Source organism: Sus scrofa, chromosome X, assembly GCF_054392235.1.
Source record: "Sus scrofa isolate SSC_HxYL_T2T_F1_AM1 chromosome X, Sscrofa_HxYL_maternal_Yorkshire_Landrace_v2.0, whole genome shotgun sequence".
NCBI lineage: Eukaryota > Metazoa > Chordata > Mammalia > Artiodactyla > Suidae > Sus > Sus scrofa.
The window spans coordinates 89,079,677-89,100,342 of NC_139401.1; the positions used below are offsets into that span (position 1 = coordinate 89,079,677).

A 20,666-nucleotide genomic window follows, 5' to 3' on the forward strand; every position below is an offset into this window, starting at 1 on the left:
TAAGGGAAGCAGCTTGCTGTGACAGAAGGAATATGGATAGGAAAGCTCTACTGATCTGGGTTTGAATCCCATATTTATTACTCATTAGATGGACAAAGTTACCTGACTGCTCAGAGCCTAAGTTTTTGTATAGTAAAAACAGAATATTTACCTTGAAGAGTTATGATGATTTAAAGGATGGAGATACATAACCTAAGGCAGTTATTAAATAGGAAATGATATAATAATCAATATCATTAGTAATAGCTAATATTAGAAAGGAAATATTTGGTTTTCACTGAGTGCTATTACTAAATGATAATTCATGTGTGGCATACAGAGACATGGGAAGGTATAGGCAATCAACCTTTAAGTACAACTTAAAAATGTAATTAAAATGTTAATTTTGCAATCATGTTGGATACCATAGGTTTCTTAAGGTCAGTGACTATTTTCTAGAATGCCTTCACTTCCTAGGGTAACACCTTGCCCCTACTAGGAACTTAACTATTACTTTAATTGTGTTGCATTGAAATTGTTTGATTTGGTAACTAAGTTGACCCAGCAGATTCTATTCTTTCATTTGACTACTTTCTCTTAATAAGACTATACATGCAATCAGTAAGTTCAAAAAGCTACCTGCTGTCTTGTTGGTAGGCCACCTAGCTGGTCCATCTGGACTCGGTGTAGAGGGAAGCTTTAATAACTACTATTAGGTTTGCATATTGTCATATTTCACACCTTCAGGACACCATGGGTGATTGGGTGACAGCCAGTTTATTTCCTTCAGTTAAATTTGTACATAAACACGTCATATTTTAGTTTAGTCTTGATATGACAGAATTAAATAGTGCTCTATTCTTTATCAGCACTTTGTTATATAGAAACTTTTGTATTTGAATAAAATGTCATAGGCTACAGCTTCTGGAGCATTTACCATTGAACATACCAATTTTGTTCATTTCTTGACTCAGATGGAGTTATTCTGTTTCTTTGCCATAGATGTTGATAGGACCTTCTGGGATGTGCTAGCTGTATAAACATTTATCTCTCTAAGCAATAATTTCCAGCCTAGTTCTGTTGATGCTGCCAAATACTACTTTTCTCTTTCTATGACCCTAGAAAATGCTCTTTCATCATCAGTCAAAAGAGGGTGGAGTACCTGCTTACTGTCTGTGTGGACTTTCTCTTCCTGCTTGATTTCATTAACGAGCAATTCCAGGAAGCTTTGGGCCATTGTATCACCTTGTCTCATTCCATTATAGATATTGATGCAACATGGCTCGCTGAACAGTATAATCTCTTTTGCACAGTTTCTATTGATCTTGTCCAGTAAATCATTGTATGCTGGATTTGTTCTGAAATCATTTTGGGCATAAAAGCTATTCTTGAATTTGACAATCAGGTGCCTTCTTGTAATAGGCAAACTTATACAAAGCTGAGATTCAATCATTTTGTATCTGTCTCCATCATGCTATATAGAGAGTTATTCTTCCTACTAACTTCTCAAGTGAGTTGCTTTATTCCCTGTTTCCATTCTCTTCTTCCTTGCATCCTCTCAGATGGTTTCTGTTGTCCTTGATCTCTTGAAATTGTTCTATCTGGTCTGAAATGCCCCATTTTTTTCTGATGTTTTTGTCCGGACTTGGACTATGCTTAACCTTCCTGCTATATTTGACACTTGATTTCTTTCTCTTATTGTAACATTTTCCTTTCTCACTGTGGGCACAGTGTGCTCTCCCCACACCTTTCTGATTGTTTCTCATACCTTTCTGATTGTTCTTCTTGTCCTCTTAATTGGCTCTTGTTCTCTGTGTCCGCAACTTCAGGCATTCTCCCCAGGGTCTAATCTTCTGTCTTGGACTGTTTCTGACTGACTGGTCAACCGTTGTTTTAGACTTAAGTTAAATCTTTTAAGACAGAAGATCATCAAATTTGCATTTCTCTTCCTGCACTCTCATCATTTTCCACTCTCATATATCACATGTTTTATTCACATAATATTTATCGAGTACATTTTCTAGATGTGGGATGTGGGATGGATGTGGGGAATGAGGTTGTGCTAATAAACATGTTGTGTTCCTGTGAGTTTGTAACTTAGGGAAGGTGATAAGATGCACACATGAGCCTTAGTTAAGTAGGACACCAGTTGGAAATACTTTTCAGTGATGTAGAAGGCAAAAAATGTAGTGGTAATTGGAGAAGGTTTCCTAAAGAAGGTGACACTTTATTTGGGTCTTAATGGATAGATAGAGGTTTTACAGCAGAGATGTGAAGGAAGGTAAACTCAAAGTGTTTTGCAATCATTTGGGAGTCTTATCATCCTTCTTCTCTCTTTAGGTAGACAATAGGCAAAAATTGCTTAAAATTAGAACCTGCAATTTTTTCATCTGTATTAGGCACCCAGAATAACAGTATGCACAATAATTCATGTCATACCCATAATATATTAAAAATGCATATATTTTAGAGGCAGAATTTGCAATGTGATTTTAAATAAGTATAAGCATTTAGCTTTCTATATTTGCTTACTCGTTTCTTGTGTGCCTTGGTTTTTAAAAATACTACACCAGATGATTTTTCAGATTTATTTCCATGAGCTCAAAGTGGAAACTTATATATGTTAGTGCCTTTTTCATTCTTCTTGATGGATTGTCACACCCAACTTTAGAGTTCATGTTTTTTACCTGATATTTTAGCACCATTTTCCAGTAAGAACAATGAATTTTCCTTATTAGCCAATTTAAAGCTTTTAATTATATTTCTTTATGATACCTCTGTTCTAAATTTTATGTATTGGCTCCCTCTCTGTAGTTATGACCAGTGCCTAAGTTCGGATTGAAAGAATTCTAGGTTGAAACCAGAGGCCCATTTTGGTGGCAGCCACGAGGAAGGCAACAATGAGCCCCCACAGTGATGGGACTGAAGTGGCTGGGGTGAAATAAAGGCCAGCCTAAGGGTGAATACAGCAGGTCTGAAATAGTTTGCTAGGAAAAAGAGCCAGTGCTGTCCTGATCCAGTCAAATTTATTTGCTGTCTGTGACTATTAGCAGCTGCTGCTTACCTGGGTTATTACTTTCTCTTTTACATTTCTGGTAAAACCTTCAATTCAAGGGATTTCGTTGTTTTTTTTGTTTGTTTGTTTGTTTGTTTTTGTTTTTTTACACATAATGTAGGTTTCACTGTAATCTTTATGAGATGTGTTTTATAGTGTAGCTCCATCTGAATTCTACAGATTTCAGAGAATTTGGGGAGCCATACATTGAGGATGCAATGTACATTTGAGTTTTGCTTTGCTCTGAGATTTAGTATTTAATCTGAAACTTTGCTTTTATGTTCTATGTCCTTTATAAACAATACAGGACCCTATTATCTAGCTCTTAGGCTCAAAAATTAATAAAAGGTACACAGTAGGCAATTATTATTTAACAATAAACTACTAGGCTTATGTTCTTGCTTTATACAGTATCTTTTGCAGTTATGTTAAAAATGCTCTACAGTACTGAATATAGTATTATTAAAAGATAGTTCTCATAGGAGACAGAGTTTCCTAGAGCTGGGCTCACATCCAAGAACTTTTTTTAAGTTCTTAAAAGCTTACAACTCAAACTGTTTCTGGCATTTAGTAGAATAAAGTACCTCATGAAAGCTCATTGTTAAGTGGAAGCCACCTAATTATGATCTATTTAGTGATCACACACACTTGCCAGTTGTGGTTATCAATGACTCAATATTAAACTAAGTGCAGCTCTGGACTAAGTTTCAGAGAAGTTAACTTAATTTTGCTTTGATGAATAGCTTACATGCTGAACTCAGGTTATCATTGTTTTATCATTGTTTATAGGTGATATCAACATGCCACTAGTTAGGAACATAACTGAAGTTGACCTTGGTGTAAAACTGAGTATTCTTTTTGGGGACTGTGTACTTTCACTAGAATATGTTTCTGGAGATCTATTGGTCTAAGGTGTACAAGATTTAAACAGCTCTCTGGTGTGTAAAAGCAGTGAAACCAAGTGTTGGTGTGCTTGCTTAGGTAGCCTTCCATTTAGTTCAACTCTGGATTTTGGTTAGGCTGAATTTTCCCTTTTTTGAAAACTATAGTTTTCATGGAACAAAATATTTTCTTTTTTTTTTTTTTTTTGTCTTTTGTCTTTTTGTTGTTGTTGTTGTTGTTGCTATTTCTTGGGCCACTCCCGCGGCATATGGAGGTTCCCAGGCTAGGGGTCTAATCGGAGCTGTAGCCACCGGCCTACGCCAGAGCCACAGCAATGCGGGATCCGAGCCGCGTCTGCAACCTACACCACAGCTCACGGCAACGCCGGATCGTTAACCCACTGAGCAAGGCCAGGGACTGAACCCGCAACCTCATGGTTCCTAGTCAGATTCGTTAACCACTGCGCCACGACGGGAACTCCGGAACAAAATATTTTCTTTCTCCGCTTCATATATTCCAAGCCCTTACCTCCCCTGACTGTTTTTTCAGTGACTTGATAAAATAAGAGCATGTTTACATCAAGAAAAAGATGAGTCTGTCTTCAGTCACCTTTCACTTTCCTTTTCAATAGCAAATCATTGTTTTTTACCTTTCTCTTCTAGAATTGTGATAGCTACATCTATAAAAGGGGAGATAGGCACTGGTGTCTAATATTTTAGTATCACGTGTTAATGTATTACGTACATACATGTTTTTAATTAATATACAAAATGCATTCTTATTTACTCTTAAAATTTCTATATACTTAGCAGAGTGATAGATTATAGAAATATAGGGCAAGATCCTTGCCGTCAAGGAATATATCTAGTTGATATCTGATTTAAAAATAAAGAGTATGCCATGAGGACCATCTGCTTTCTTTAAAAATCTCATCACTTGTTATTAGTGTGTTCCCAGCTCTTGACCGAGCATTGCCTTCAGTGTTAGATTTTGAGCTGTGAGAGAAAGTAGAAACAGGACTTCTATGGGTTACTGTTGATGATAATTGTAATTTTCAATTGAGCTGTTACAGAATGCTGCATTATAGGCCACAGAGCAGTCGTTCCAAACCTTTCTAATATCCAGGATTGCCTGGGGAGTTTTGGAGAGATCCAGATCCTGGGGCCCTAATTATAGAGACCTTGACATTTTGACTATAGTTATGGCTGTGTTCAAATCTAGATTTTAAATGAATCAGAGAGTAGGGAAGGACAAGGAAGTGGCGTCACACATTCAACATTATTGGTAGTATTATTGTGTGATAGATGGGGAAGGAAGAGGGTTATGAGTCTGTCTTAAAAAATAGGATAACTCTAAGCTTATTCAAATTTTGTTCTTAGTATATCTTTGCAACATTTCCCAAATAGTCTCACATATTGCTCACTGATTTAAATAGATACCAACAAACTAAACTTGACCTTGAAAAAGGAAAGAAACAAAAAGTTTAGGTACTCCTCCGACTCTTCTCAAAATTTTTACCTTGAACCAAATACACTGATGTGGTTTCTGAGCTAAAGAAAATTACTGCTGAAAGATAAAATTGAAACCAGTTGGAATCCGAAAGGGGAAAACAGAGACAATATAACTGTGGTTGTTTCCCATTGAGCTCAGCCAGCAACAAACCAAATTGAGATACTCAGTAATATTTTTATGTACATAAAGTGAGAGAACTTTGTATTAGATGAAATTCAAAGGTCTGATTTATGTGTGTGTGTGTTTTATAGAACTTAGTTTTCATCTTATCATAAACTGGTATGTCCCAAGTGAAACATTACCAAACAGTGTAGCTCCTTCTATCCAGATATTGATGGGATTATAGAAAGTAATTTTATGATTTTATTAAGGCTGATTTGTTTTTATGTTTTTTGTTATTTTTTTGTTTGTTTGTTTTTTGTATTTTTAGGGCCTCACCCGTGACATATGGAAGTTCCCAAGCTAGGGGCCTAATTGTAGCTACAGCTGCCGCCTTATACCACAGCCACGGCAATGCTAGATCTGAGCTGTGTCTGTGACCTCCACCACAGCTCATGGCAACACCAGATCCTTTAACCCACTGAACAAGACCATAGATCGAACCAGTGTCCTCATGGATACTATTACAGTTGGTTACTGCTGGGCCAAAATGAAAATTCCCTTTTTATATGGTTATTTTACATGTGGACATATAAAATCATATGAGAATATATGAAGAATAAATAAGAGACTTGGAGTTTCTGTCCCGGTGCAGCAGAAACGAATCCAACTAAGAATCATGAGGTTGTGGGTTCAATCCCTGGCCTCACTCAGTGGGTTAAGGATCTGGCGTTGCCGTGAGCTGTGGTGTAGGTTGCAGATGCGGCTCAGATCTGGCGTTGCACGTGGCTGTGGCATAGGCCAGCAGCAGCAACAGCTCCAATTGGACCCCTAGCCTGGGAACCTCCATATGCCACGGGTGTGGCCCTGTAAAGAGAAAAAAAAAAAAAAAAGACACACAAAAAAAGAGAGAGACTGTTATGATCTGGGATTACATTGTTGATCCCTGCAGGATTGACAAATTTAAAAAGGCATAATGGGGTAGATATGTGTTTTATTTTGTGAGCATAATTTGAAGAACAGCATTATTATCAATCAACAGATGTAGTGTGGTACTTCTACGTGCTGTTTTGCAGGGAAAAGGTTGAACATTTACTCACATTTTCAGAAGATGAAGCAAGAATAAGTTGACCTCTGTTGCAAAAGGAAGGGGATAAGGGAACAGATACTTACTTAAGCACTTACTATGTCAAGGGTTGGGGAACTACAAAAGGCAAATCTGGCCTACCATCTAGTTTTGAAAATATGTAAGGTATTATTCATTGGTTGCCATGCTTCTTTATTATCTATGAGACAGTGTTGAAGTACAGTTGCAACAGAGATTGTATGGCCTGCAAAGCCTTAAGTATTGACTGTCTGGTTCTATCCAGGACTGACACTTACGCCATCCCTAGAATTTGCCTCATCTGCTTTTCAAGGGCTCTTATCTGTATCCCAGCTAGTTCTTTCCCTAGAAGTAACTATGTATATATAGCTATATGTGTGTCTGTGACTAGGTTATTTTGCTGTACTGTAGAAAATTGACAGAACACTGTAAACCATCTATAATGGAAAAAATAAAAATCATTAAAAAACAATAAGGAGTTCTGGTCATGGCTCAGTGGTTCAAGAACCTGCCTAGCATCCATGAGGACCCGGGTTCGATCCTTGGTCTTACTCAGTGGGTTAAGGATCCAGCGTTGCCGTGAGCTGTGGTGTAGGTTGAGGATGCGGCTTGGATCCTGTGTTGCTGTGGCTGTGGCATAGGACAGTGGCTACAGTTCCCATTGACCCTCTAGCCTGGGAACCTCCACGTGCCGTGGGTGCGGCCCTTAAAAAAACAAAAACAAAACATAACCAAAAACAAAATAATAATAAATGTCTTATAAATCTTCCCAGAAACATTTATGCATGTATCAGCAAATACATATAAATCTTATAACCTCTTTTTCCCCCATAAATGGTAGCAAGTACTATATAGTCTTGTATACTTTGTTTCATTTAAAGGTATTTATGAAAATCATTCCATATCATTCCATAAAGAAACTCCTTGGTCATGGATATAGCAGCAGAGTGGATCTGATTAAAATACTGCAGTTTAATCAGGCAGTCTTCTATCGACGAGCTTTTAGGTCATTTCAAACCTTTTGCTATTATAAACAATGCCCATCCTGCTGTATAGCACAGGGAACTGTATCTAATCACTTGTGATGAAACATGGTGGAGGATAATGTGAAAAACAAAGAATATATAAATGTATAGCTGGGTCACTTTGCTGTACAGCAGAAATTGACAGAACTTTGTAAATCAACTATAATAATAAAAATGTAAAAATAATGCCCAATGTACCATAGTTCAGTAAATCTGTTTCTCATTAATGAACAGCCATATTTTTTTTGCTAGTAACAATACTGGAATAAATAACCTTATACATAAATCATGAGAATATATATGTAAGCAAAAGCCCAAGATAAATGAAGGGCCTGTTCTTTTCCAGGCACAGGTCTAGGTCTAGCACATCACAGTGAACAAAATAATCAAGTACCTTTTTTTGAATGGGCCTGACATCAAGTGGAAGCCATAGACAATAAACAAGTAAATAAGACATGGGTCATGTCAGATGGTGATAAATGCTATGGAGAAAAATTAAGCAGCCAAAAGGGGAAAGGAGTGCTGAAAGGTCTCCATGAGAAAGTGACATTGAACAAAGATCTGAAAAAAAAAAGTAGACAAAAAAAAATTTTGAAAAGGAGTTCCCGTCGTGGCTCAGTGGAAACGAATCTGACTAGCATCCATGAGCACCCAGATTCGATCCCTGGCTTACTCAGTGGGTTCAGGATCTGACATTGCCATGTGCTGTGGTGTAGTTGGCAGATGCAGCTCAGATCCTGTGTTGCTGTGGCTGTGGCGTAGCCCAGCAGCTATAGCTCCAATTTAACCCCCAGCCTGGGAACTTCAATATGCTGCATGTGCAGCCCTGAACAGACAAAAAATAAAAAAATTAAAATTTAAAAAAGGTCTGAAAAGAAGTGTGGGAAGATCTGGGGATGATATAACCTTAAGTGCGAAAGCGCTGCTTGGGAGTTGGTCTTGTATATTTGCAGAACAGCAAGGAAGCTAGCATGGTTGGAGGAGAATGAATGAGAGGAAAGCAGCAGGGCTGAGGTCAGAGCAGCTAAGGAGAGGATGTGAAATATACATTAGGGCATTCTAGGCCACTGTAAAAACTTTGGAATTTACTCTGAATGAAACATAAAACCGTTGGAGGGTTCTGAACAGTGGGAGAAATTGAATAATCGGAATATAGTGAAGAAAGGCAAAGGCAGGGTGGAGAGTGCTTATTAGGCTACTGCGATAATGTAGGCTGGAAGCAATGGTAGCTCGGAACCCTTCAGTAGAATTGGAGGTGATGAGAACTGATAAAATGCTGGATTTGCCAAAGAGTGGGATGTGGCCTGTGAAAGAGAAGTCAATGATGACCCTTTTTTTTTTTTTTTTTTTGCTTGAACAATTGCATTTGAGTTATCATTTGTTGAGAAAAATACTACAGCAAGTTTGGGAGTAAGACAAGGAGTTTGGTTGGGAATGTGCTAAATTGGAGACAATTACTGGGCAATCAAATTGAAATATCCAGGAGATGAGAAGTTTCTTTTTAGAATATATAGTTTCTCTGGAGTAAATCCCTGGTGGGATCTAGAACATGGTTCCTCTTCTAGACATGCTCAGGTATTCCTGAAACCCAGACTGAAAAATCTTGCCTTGTCAAGTTAAAACCCTGGCTCCAAATCTTTTGGGGTGTTACTTTGTTCACTCTTGCTCACCAAGAAGAGCCTGAAAGTGATGAGTGCCCAACCTCTGTTCTCAACAAGAAGTGCCTTATTAGCCTAGCAGTACTGGGTTTTAGCATTGTAATTCCTGCTGTGATGTTTTCTTAACACTCCTTTTGGACACACTTAGCTCTTGGGGTTTCTTGCTGGACTTATTGATTTGTGACATGAATAAGGAAATTTATCATTACCGGAGGTCCTCCAAGTGTATGGGATGGCCAGAAACACATCAGTGCATACTTACAAAACCAGAGCCACCTCAACCTAACTACATTTTGAGTAAGGTATTTCGCACAGGTTATAGGTTAACAGGAAGAACTCCCAACTACTAGGTTGCAGTAAGAACCATACTTCAGTTTTGGCATTTAAATGATCACTTCAAACAAGGGAAATTCTACTGAAAACCTCTAAGCCAACTTTATTTGTCCTTCCTCAAATATACATTACCTGCTTAGTGATGGCGGCCCAATTGAAGATACACAACATTAGCTATGCACGTGGTTAAACACCGTGTTCTGGTGACATTTAGCAGTGTTCAGTAATTGGCTTAATGAACAGGTGTACAAGTATATTAGTTACGCAGATGTTAATTTGCAGTAACATGTGCTGCCTGATTTGGGGGGTTCTTGTCTCAACTACAACCAGTAAGATTTGTTCCTTAATTAGGAAATCATTACAAAGTATGTGTGTGTGATTCCCACCATCAGAACCATTAGTCTTGTTTAATGTGCTCTAACCTTCGGGAACACTCCTGGTAATGCCATCCCTATGGCTTCAGGTACTATGCAGGTGTCAGAATGAAATCTACCTTTCTGTAGGATGCCCTAGTTAGTGCACAGCTGTAGGCAACATAGAAGAGAGGGCTCTTCACAGCTGTAACACAAGGCTTGTAAGAAGAGACAGAAATGAGAGTTCCTACTGCCTGTTGCATCAGCCTTTCCTCTCAAGGTTTGGTAAACAACTGTGTTAGTTCTCCCAAAATGGATTCACAAACAATTGAGAACAAAATTGTGTTTTTTTACCAATCTGACTAATCTTTTACCTGTATTTTTGATTATTTCCTTCCCTATTGTTTCTGATTCCTGTTTATACTTGGTCCTTGGGATTGCCAAGGCTAGTAATTTGTAAAGTGTGAAAAGGGATGGGTCTATTTCAGTGGCAATGTAGTCATATTTTTATTTTTGTGTAGAAACCAATTGGAACTTTGCACAGGCTGATATAGCACACACCCAGAATGAACAAATGCCGACAGTTAGTCATAGTTACTACAGATCCTTTGCTTTTAAAGAAATAACACATTAAAGTTGAGGTTTCCAGGGTTCTACTTATTCCAGTATCACTTTCCTCCCCCAACACAAGCACCAGCATTAATCTGCTGAGAATCTATCCCATGTTTTTTATAATCTCAATATATGTGTGTATATATATATATATACACACACACACACACACACTCATCTATAAACAGTACATAATGGAAAAGATAAAAATCATTATAAAATAAAAATAAATTTAAAAAATACTTTTAATTTAGATGAATGCTATTATATTGCGTGTACCATTTTCTACCACTTTTATTTTTCCATTCAGCATCGTCTTTGGGATCTATTCCTGCTAAAGTATTTAGCTATAGTACAGTCACTGTAAATGCTGGGTTGCCTTTCATTATACTAATATACCACAGTTTGTTTACTCATTGTATAATCCCTGGCATGTGGGTTGTTTCCAGTGTTTGTGCTCTTACAATCATTGCTACAGTGAACATTCTTGTCTTTGTGACCTTTTGACATATAAGTGGAAGGATTGGGTTATACTTACGGTGAGAGTACCTTGCATTAATACAAGGTATTGTTTATTTTACTGGTGTTGTCCTGAGTTTGCTTGTCACTGTTGGCACAATCAAAATCCTTATTTCTCTACCTCTTCATCCATACTTAGTATTGTGAGACTTATTTGGTTATTTCCAATTTGGTGAATGTGACATGGTGTTTCATTGTTTTTTATTTTGTATTTCCCTGATTTGTGGGTGAGGTTGAGCATCTTTTTGCTATATGACCTTGGATAAATGACTCAGTTTTTCTGTTCCTTAGTTTCCTCCTTTGTAAAATGACAATGGTAATAATACCTATCGTATATGGTAATATAAAAATTAAATTAGTTAGTTCCAGGCATAGGGCAGATGTTTAATAAAAGTTGATTTTCGTGGGTTTTGTGAAGATTTTGGTTGTAGCTACTACCACTGCTAGTACTACTACTGCCATTATTATTGTTGTAGTTATTATTACACTTTTCTCTTGTTTGCGTATGCATAACATACATATGTAAATATGTATGTGTGTGTATACATATATAATCCTTTGCCTATTTTTCTATTGTTTGTATAATATTTCCAGAAATGGAAGGGCAAAGGTGGCTTAAAGGTAAAAGAAAACAAGTGAAAAAAAAATCATTGCAGCTATGACACAAAAATCAGAATTGATTTTCTTTGCCTGACCTTGTCATAATTTTATTCATTTTAACATTGAATTTTTATTTTATTTATTTATTTATTTATTTGTCTTTTGTCCTTTTAGGGCCGCACCTGCGGCATATGGAGGTTACCAGGCTAGGGGTCTAATCTGAGGTGTAGCTGCCGGCCTACACCCCAGCAATGCCAGATCGAGCCACATCTGCGACCTACACCACAGCTCACAGCAATGCTGGATCCTTAACCCACTGAGTGAGGCCAGGGATTGAACCTGCAACCTCATGGTTCCTAGTCGGATTCATTTCCACTGTTCCATGACAGGAACTCCAAAAGAGTGAATTTTTAATTGAAGTTAAAATAACACCTATTTCAACCAATACATGGAAAATTATTTCCATTATTCAGAATCACTTCTGGAATTGCATATTTATGGATAAAATATGTATGTAGGGAGGTCACCGTTCCTTTATTTGTCTGACATATTTAAAAAACAGGTTGGCATTACTTATTGAATATACTTATACATGTATATATGTATGCATGAAGCTACATAAATATTCAGTGTGGCTTGTCACATTACTGTTATAGCTTTATTTACCATGGCTTTGTATTTAGTGTACTTAATAGGAAGTGTCATATTTTACTTTTCCATATATTCCTTATAATATGATGTAACACATTAGTTGATACTGATTCAAAGATAGAAATATTCTCTAATAATATGACTTCTAGTAACAAAAAAGAAAATTTGCTGAGTGATATACATGTATTCGTTCATATATTATTACGGATAAGAAAATTAAAATTGTTAAATATCTTTTGAAGCTAATTCCCCAATTAGCAGTTTTCCTATGACCGCTAATTTAAAACATATGCGTAGACATTTAAGTCTTGTATAACTTTGTATGCTCATGCTAGGCTAAAACAAAGTAGGGGTTCAACGGGTTTTGCTGGATAAACGAATCAATAATATTGATGCCAACCTTCAGAATCAGTCTTGCTCACATGAATTTTGAGATAATTATAAAAACTTTGTTAGGATTTATGGTTAGTTCTCACTGTGTAAATTATTCAATGTTACCCATTTATATTATCTTTATATTTGCTACAAATTATAAACATCTTTATTTTTTAATTTTTTATTTTTTTACTTAATGATTTTAATTTTTTTCCATTATAGCTGATTTACAGTGTTCTGTCAATGTGCTATTGTACAGCGAGATGTCCCAGTCGCATACACACATAAACATTCCTTTTTCTCACATTATCATGCTCCATCAAAAGTGACTAAATATAGTTCCCAGTGCTATACTGCAGGATCTCATTGCCCATCCATTCCAAAGGCAATAGTTGGCATCTATTAATCCCAAATTTACGGTCCATCCCACTCCCACCTCCTCCCCCTTGGCAACTACAAGTCTGTTCTCCATGTCCATGAGTTTCTTTTGTCTGGAAAGGTACATTTGTGCCATGTATTAGATTCCAGATGTAAGTGATATCATATGGTATTTGTCTTTCTCTTTCTGACTTCCTTCACTCAGGATGAGAGTCTCTAGTTCCATCCATGTTGCTGCAAATGGCATTATTTTGTTCTTTTTTAATGGCTGACTAGTATTCCATTGTGTATATGTACCACATCTTCTGAATCCAATCATCTGTTGATGGACATTTAGGTTGTTTCCATGTCTTGGCTATTGTGAATAGTGCTGCAATGAACATATGGGTCATGTGCCTTTTTCAAGGAAAGTTTCTATATATAGTTTTCTAAAGTACCTCCATACTGTTCTCCATAGTGGTTGTACCAATTTACATTCCCACCAACAGTGCAGGAGGGTCCCTTTTCTCTACACCATCTCCAGCATTTGTTATTTGTGGACTTGTTAATGATGGCCATTCTGACTGATGTGAGGTGGTACCTCATAGTAGTTTTGATTTGCATTTCTCTAATAATCAGGGATGTTGAGCATATTTTCATGTGCTTGTTGGCCATCTGTATATCTTCTTTGGAGAATCATCTATTCAGGTCTTTTGCCCATTCTTCAATTGGGTTGTTGGCTTTTTTTTCTGGTGAGTTGTATAAATTGTGTATTTTAGAGATTAAGCCCTTGTCATTTGCATCATTTGAAACTATTTTCTCCCATTCTGGAAGGTGTCTTTTTGTTTTCTTTTTGGTTTCCTTGGCTGTTGAAAGGCTGGTCAGTTCGATTAGGTCCCATTGGTTTATTTTTGCTTTTATTTCTTTTGCTTTGGGAGACTGACCAGAGAAACATTTGTAAGGTTGATGTCAGAGAATGTTTTGCCTATGTTCTCTTGTAGGAGTTTGATGGTGTCTGGTCTTATGTTTGAGTCTTTAAGACGTTTTGAGTTAATTTTTGTGCATGGTGTGAGGGTGTGTTCTAGTTTCATTGATTTGCATGCAGCTGTCCAGGTTTCCCAGCAATACTTACTGAAAAGACTGTCTTTTTCCCATGTTATATTCTTGCCTCCTTTGTTGAAGATTAATTGACCATAGGTGTCTGGGTTTATTTTTGGGTTCTCTATTCTGTTCCATTGGTCTGTATGTCTGTTTTGGTACCAGTCCCACACTGTCTTGATGACTGTGGCTTTGTAATACTGCCTAAGTCTAGGAGAGTTATGCCTCCTGCTTGGTTTTTGTTTCTCAGGTTTGCTTTAGCAATTCTGGGTGTTTTGTTTTTCCATATAAATGTTTGGATTGTTAGTCCTAGTTCTTTCAAAAATGTCATGGGTATTTTGGTAGAGATTACATGGAATCTGTAGACTACTTTGGGGAGTATGGCCATTATTGCAATATTAATTTTTCTGACCCAGGAGCCTGGAATATCTTTCCATTTCTTTGAATCCTCTTTGATTTCCTTGATTAATATTTTATAGTTCTCAGCACATAAGTTTTTCACCTCCTTGGTCTGGTGTATTCCCAAGTATTTGATTTTTGGGGGGTGTAATTTTAAAAGGTAGTATATTTTTAAAAGGTGTATTATATTATATTTATCTTGTATTCTGCTACTTTGCTGAATTGATTGATCAGTTCAAGTAGTTTTTGGGTTGAGTCCTTAGAGTTTTCTATGCATAGGGTCATGTCATCTTTATTTTGTGACCTGCTTATTTCACTTAGCACAGTGTCCTCCATGTTGTTGCATATGGCAGGATTTCCTTCTTTTTTAAAGCTAAGTAATATTCCACTGTATGTATATACTACACTTTATATATTCATTCATCCTTTGATGGACATTTAGATTGTTTCCATATCTTGGCTATTGTGAATAATGCTACAGTAAACATGGGAGTGCAGTTATCTCTTCAAGATTTGATTTTCAGTTCTTTTGGATATATACCCAGAAGGGAATTGCTGGGTCATATGATAGCTCTTTTTTAATTATGAGGAATCTCTATAACATTTTCCATAGTCCATGTACCATTTTACATTCCTAGCAACAGTGTACAAAGGTTCCAGTTTCTCCACATCGTCACCAACACCTATTTCTTTTTTTTTTAATAATAACCATTTTTACAGATTTGTGGTGATATCTCATTGTAGTTTTGATCTACATTTTCCTGATGATTAGCAATGTTGAGTATCTTTTCATAAACCTGTTGGCCACATCTTTTTTGGAGAAATATCTATTCACATTTTAATGCAGTCATGGAATTGCCCATTTTTAAGTTATGGAATATTTTAGTTTTGTAAGCATTAGAAGCATGTATAGAATGAAAGTATTTTAGGACACGTGCCATTTTATAGTCATTATGATAGCAGGAGATTTTTAACATAGGAAAGCTTTAGTACTATCCAGGTAAGTTTCATGTATCATTTCCTGTCTTCACATTCTCTATTTATCTAAGCCTGTGGCTATGATTGCTAAGGCTTTTAAAGAAGGCCAAAGGTGATAATAACCACCAGTATCTACTGATCATGATGATTTCTGAAAGCCTGTCTAGTTAAGGAGTTATTTTAAACTAGCTTTGCTCTACTGATTCTTGGGACAGCAGTGCCCACTCATGGAATTCTTACTATTTCTTGAACCCAAGATAAAGCCAAAATGTATGATACAAGGAAAATATACTGGGATTCAAAAAAACAAAACTGTGAACTCTATGTATTCAAGACATTTAATCTTAATTTTATAATAGCTTTTTGTTCATTTGAAAAGAGGGGTTGAGATATACTTCAATGAGAAAATGCAAAAATATGAAGTACAAAATGTGAATTATTTATGCCTGGGTTCATCAGAAATCTGTTAGTTTGCAAAGTAATCTTAATGTATCTTTCCTACTACAGCATTTTCATTGTATATATACTTTGTTAACTAGTCTCCCATAGCAGGGTTTAAGGCATATTGGTAGATTAGGACAGTTTTCTTGACTCTTTCTTTGACTAGGACAAATTTCTGAATGATTCTAGAAGTGATTTCAGTACAATTCAGATAATTTTTTTAATTGACAGAAGGAATGACTCTTGGACTGTCATTTCTTTATGTAGAGTTGCCCTTAGCTGAAAGTGGCTCAAAAATTAGGAGAAATTAAAATTCCGATTATTTTGTAGGAAAGATACTGTGCTCTTAGAAAGATCCTTTGGGGAATATTTGTGATGACTTTAAAAGAAATATATTAAAAGTCATTCTTCTTTGAGTAGTAGCAGTAACTCTATTGTCTTGAGTAAGCATGTCAAACTGCTTGTCATCTCCTATAAGATCATGATTATCAAGTGTAATTATCTAGTCTGTTTTGACTCTGAATCACTTTAGATTAGTCATACTTACGTTGGAAATTAAGATAACTCTGGCTTGGGTTGTCGGTGTCAGAAAGTGGGACACTGGACAAGGAGAAATCTCGACAAGGCTCTTTACTTCTGCAGAAGGGCGCGGGTGCTCCAAAAAGCACGTACCGAACAAAGGAACCTCCCCTATTTATCCCTAACACTGGTGATGTACCTGTCCCCTTCCCATTGGTCAGGTCAGGGTGCGCATTCTTCCAGGTTGGCTAATTGAAACAAATTGCTGCTGAGAAAAGAGGTAAAGAGGAAGGGGTTTGCAGTGGGCATTTCAGCCAAAACTGGAGCAAAATGGAGTAACCAAGATTTCCTTTGATAGAAAAGACATTATGTTACTTTCCACACTTAGCACTAACTGTTAGGAATTTAGTTATTCAGGTAGTTTTTTTCCTGTTATTTTTGTAGTAAGTTTATTTAATTTTCCAATATTTTACACCAATAAGACAAAAGGAATTGTTTTTTTTTTTAATGGCTGCATCGGTGGTATACGGAAGTTCCCAGGCCATGGATTGAATCTGAGCCACAGCCCTAAGCTACGTCATAGCTGCAGCAATGCCAGATCCTTTAACCCACTGCACCAGGCTGGGGATAGAACCCTTGTTTCCACAGCGACCCAAGCTGCTGCAATCAGATTCTTAACCCACTGTGCCACAGCAGGAATTCCAACGGGGGTCTTACTGGACCCACAGTAGTTAGATGCATTCTAGAAAGTTTTCCACATGCTTACATCTGTGAACATGTAGCTTAGCAAAAAATGTACTCTAGTCTTGTGTTACTTTTCCTGCTTGTGATTTCTTTAGCAAAGATCAGCTAAATAATAATAATAATAATGATGATTTCCTCAAAATGAAGTTATATTTTTTTAAAGTAATAAAGAAACAGCATGGTTATGGCCATATGATTTAGCAATGAAGTTTAGCAGCAAGTGTTTTGGGGCAAGAGCGTACTATTCATTCTACTTGACTGGAAAAAAAATTTCAGCTTGACTTTTCTCATGGTTCTGTTAACTATAACCCTATTACCTATAACCCTGTTCTTATATTAGTAGAGGTAAGGTGCCAACACATGAATATAGTGATAGCTGTAGAATTTCTATGTGGGAGGAGTTGAGGGATTTCACATAAAGCTTCATTTCCATAGCAGACACCAACTTGTTTTTGCTTTGATGTGGGGGATATTCATTTGGCTGAGGGGAGGTGATTGGGGTCTCAAGGCTCTCCTTGGCACTGCCACTCCTCACAGTTTCAGGACATTTTAACCTTTTGGAAGTAGAGGGTTACCTGCTGAGTACAGCATAAACCAATCTTTTGTTTGAGCAAAGCAAATAGTACTAAAAAATGGTGGGGGAGACAAAGGGAACTTACTCAAAAGACCTTGTCTTTGAGGTTAGTTAATTATTGGCATTCAAATAGATGCTGCTCTTGTCTAACTTGCAAATAGTTCACATCTATTCTTCAAAGCAGTCTCAACAGTTCTAATATGGCAACCTGTTTAGCAGCTAAAGTTACCTTAGATAGCTTTAAAGCAATTTCAGTGAATTAAAGGCCTGCCTCAATTTTAGCATATTTTTAGAAAAAAATGCATGTCTGCCTTTTTCCTCAATTAGTCCAAATTAGGGAGATTTTACTATATATTTAATTCCAGTGTTGCTGTAGGAACCTGGTAAAGGAGTAATTCATGCTGCACATTAGGTTAGAAGCAGCAATTGATTTTTGGTTCTATTTGGCTTATCTTTTTTGCTTAAGTGCTGATATTTAATTTGAAGGGAAACCTCTAAACAGGTCTATATTTTTATGTTTATCCTCTTCCTTGAACTATTGAAATAAACCCATTTGTTGATTTTGGCATGAGCTTTATTAAGGTAGTTAATATGTCTTGCTAATGTTGTTCCGTGTATTTGGATGAGCACCGTTATTTATGAATCGACGTTTTTCTTTCAGTTCAAAAGAATGCAGAAGCTTTAGAAGAAAAGAAGAGCCTGCCTACAAAGAAGAGAGTGAAAGAGTTGAGAATTTTGGATCCCAAAACAGCCCAGAATCTGTGTATGTGATATTTTCCATACAGGGCCTTGGGGTGATGGTGGTGATGAGGGATTGTTGGATGTATTTAAACAAAGTTGTAACTTCTTGGAACAGGTATATTTAGCATCTACTAGAAACAAAATTCTGTGTAAACATGATTTAAGTTGCCTTTTTGTCATTCAGCCAGAACAGAGACAACCATAATTTAGCCTTGGCCAGGCCAGGAGAAACTTAAGAATAGTAAAGCTTTGAAAATTACTGATAATTCAGCATTGTTAGAGGAAACAGCGTGAGAGCAAACGCAGAAAGGGAAAAAAGTATTGTTTTTTGGTTATTTTTTCCTCCTGCCTGAGCCTGGAAATGACAGTTTTAGAGTATTCACCAGTCACATTGGGCAAAGCCTTTTACTGCTCCTCCTTTATCCTTTGAAGTAATGGTGATGTGAGCCTGTTAAATTGTTAACCATTGCACTTTAAAACTGGTTAGTTAAATTTAAAACCTTAAACAAACCAGTCATCCCTTACGTTTGCTTGTGCTGAAGCAACTGGACAGTCAAAACCATCTTCACTTAAGCAGGCCTTTCATTTTCTTTGACATTGTCTCCCCTCTGTATTGAATTCAGCATTTTTTTTTTTTTTTTTTTTGGTCACCACAATACACTGTGTTTATATTCTGCAGATACTAAAACACTATGCATGAGAAATTTCAACATGTCAAGCATTTGTAATTACTCAAAGAAGTGCCATGGGAGTTTATTTTTTGAAGGAATGTGCTATCGAGAATCAGATTAAAATAAACATCTCGTCATTCTCTTGTTAGTAAGAATGTTGTGGTCAGAAAAGCAATCTCTTAATAGCTGTTCTGCATGTGTACATTGCTTACCTGACAGTCCATGTTCTTTATGAAGTGGATGTTCAGTACTTAAAAAAAAAAAAACAGTATGATCTTAATTGCTACTTGATATCTGTCAACATTATTTATTTGGATTATGGATATCTCATTTGGTGTTTATGTCTGATTAATCATTTGCCTGGACATGGAGGATGCTTTTTCTTTAGATATCAGTGAAGTCATATAACCTTTCCATGCAAAAAAGTAATTTTCAGAAACATATTCATTTTCTGGTGATAAGATCATATGAATGTTCTTTTGTGTGTGTGTGTTTGAGGCCACTCCTGCTGTGTATGGAGGTTCCCAGGCTACAGGTCGAATCAGAGCTGCAGCTGCCAGCCTAGGCCACAGCCACAGCAACGCAGGATCTGAACCATGTCTGTGACCTACACCACAGCTCAGGGCAACATCACAGCCTTAACCCACTCACTGAGTGAGGCCAGGGATTGAACCTGCATCCTCATAGATACTAGTCTGGTTTGTTACTGCTGAGCCACAATGGGACCTCCATGTGAGCCTTCTTTAAAAAGTTTGTTTAGTGGAGGTTAAAGTGGAATGTATTGTTGATCAATGCTTTCTCAGTCAGTGTAAGCTTATCTAGGTGTAATTGGTTGTGTTTTTCCAATATAACATAATATATATCCAATTAAGAAAAAGTTGACAAGGGAAATTGTGATTCAACCTAAAAGCAACTAAAAGCATACCGCATGAATGTTATTAGGAATTCAGAGAACATTAATGATTCAGACACTTTAATTTTTTCTTATGTGGGAGAACTACAAAGTAGATTGATAAGTTTTTTTAAAGTACTGGGTTACTTTTCTTGTCATTCTTGAGAAGTACTTTGTTGGATGCCTCTGACAATCTCCACAGTAAATCCTACATTAAATTAACAGGCCAACTTGAAATAAACCTTCTTACTTTTCATAGGCTGTTTTGTATTAGCTTAATCTAAAATGCATAAGCATGTGGTCATCAGTGCTGTTAGTAGTTTTATCTCATATATAAATATGCATGAGCTATAAACAGTAGAACCTGAGCTAATAGGCCATTTTGCCTAAATAAGTAGTGTAGTCCATCAAATGGAAACTACTTTTGTTTGTTCATAATTCTGTAAATTAATTTTAGGGACAGGAATTTCATATTTTCAGTTTATGAAGTGGGA

At 36.7% G+C, this 20,666-nt stretch overlaps 1 protein-coding gene across 11 annotated transcripts in view; it reads left to right on the forward strand.

Moving 5' to 3' along the window:
- DIAPH2 (diaphanous related formin 2) overlaps window positions 1-20,666 on the forward strand; it is a 1,391,236-nt gene that overhangs the window by 383,397 nt on the left and 987,173 nt on the right. For 10 of the 11 annotated variants that reach the window (XR_014834653.1, XR_014834654.1, XR_014834655.1 and 7 more), the window contains one exon: window positions 18,530-18,631. The exons of the other annotated variant lie outside the window; for it this stretch is intronic. Coding sequence is in view for 7 of the 10 variants with exons in the window: in XM_085006645.1 (XP_084862771.1) it covers window positions 18,530-18,631 (102 nt within the window). In the remaining 3 variants the exon portion in view is untranslated. The remainder of the gene's footprint in view (window positions 1-18,529; window positions 18,632-20,666) is intronic. 11 annotated transcript variants of the gene reach the window in all.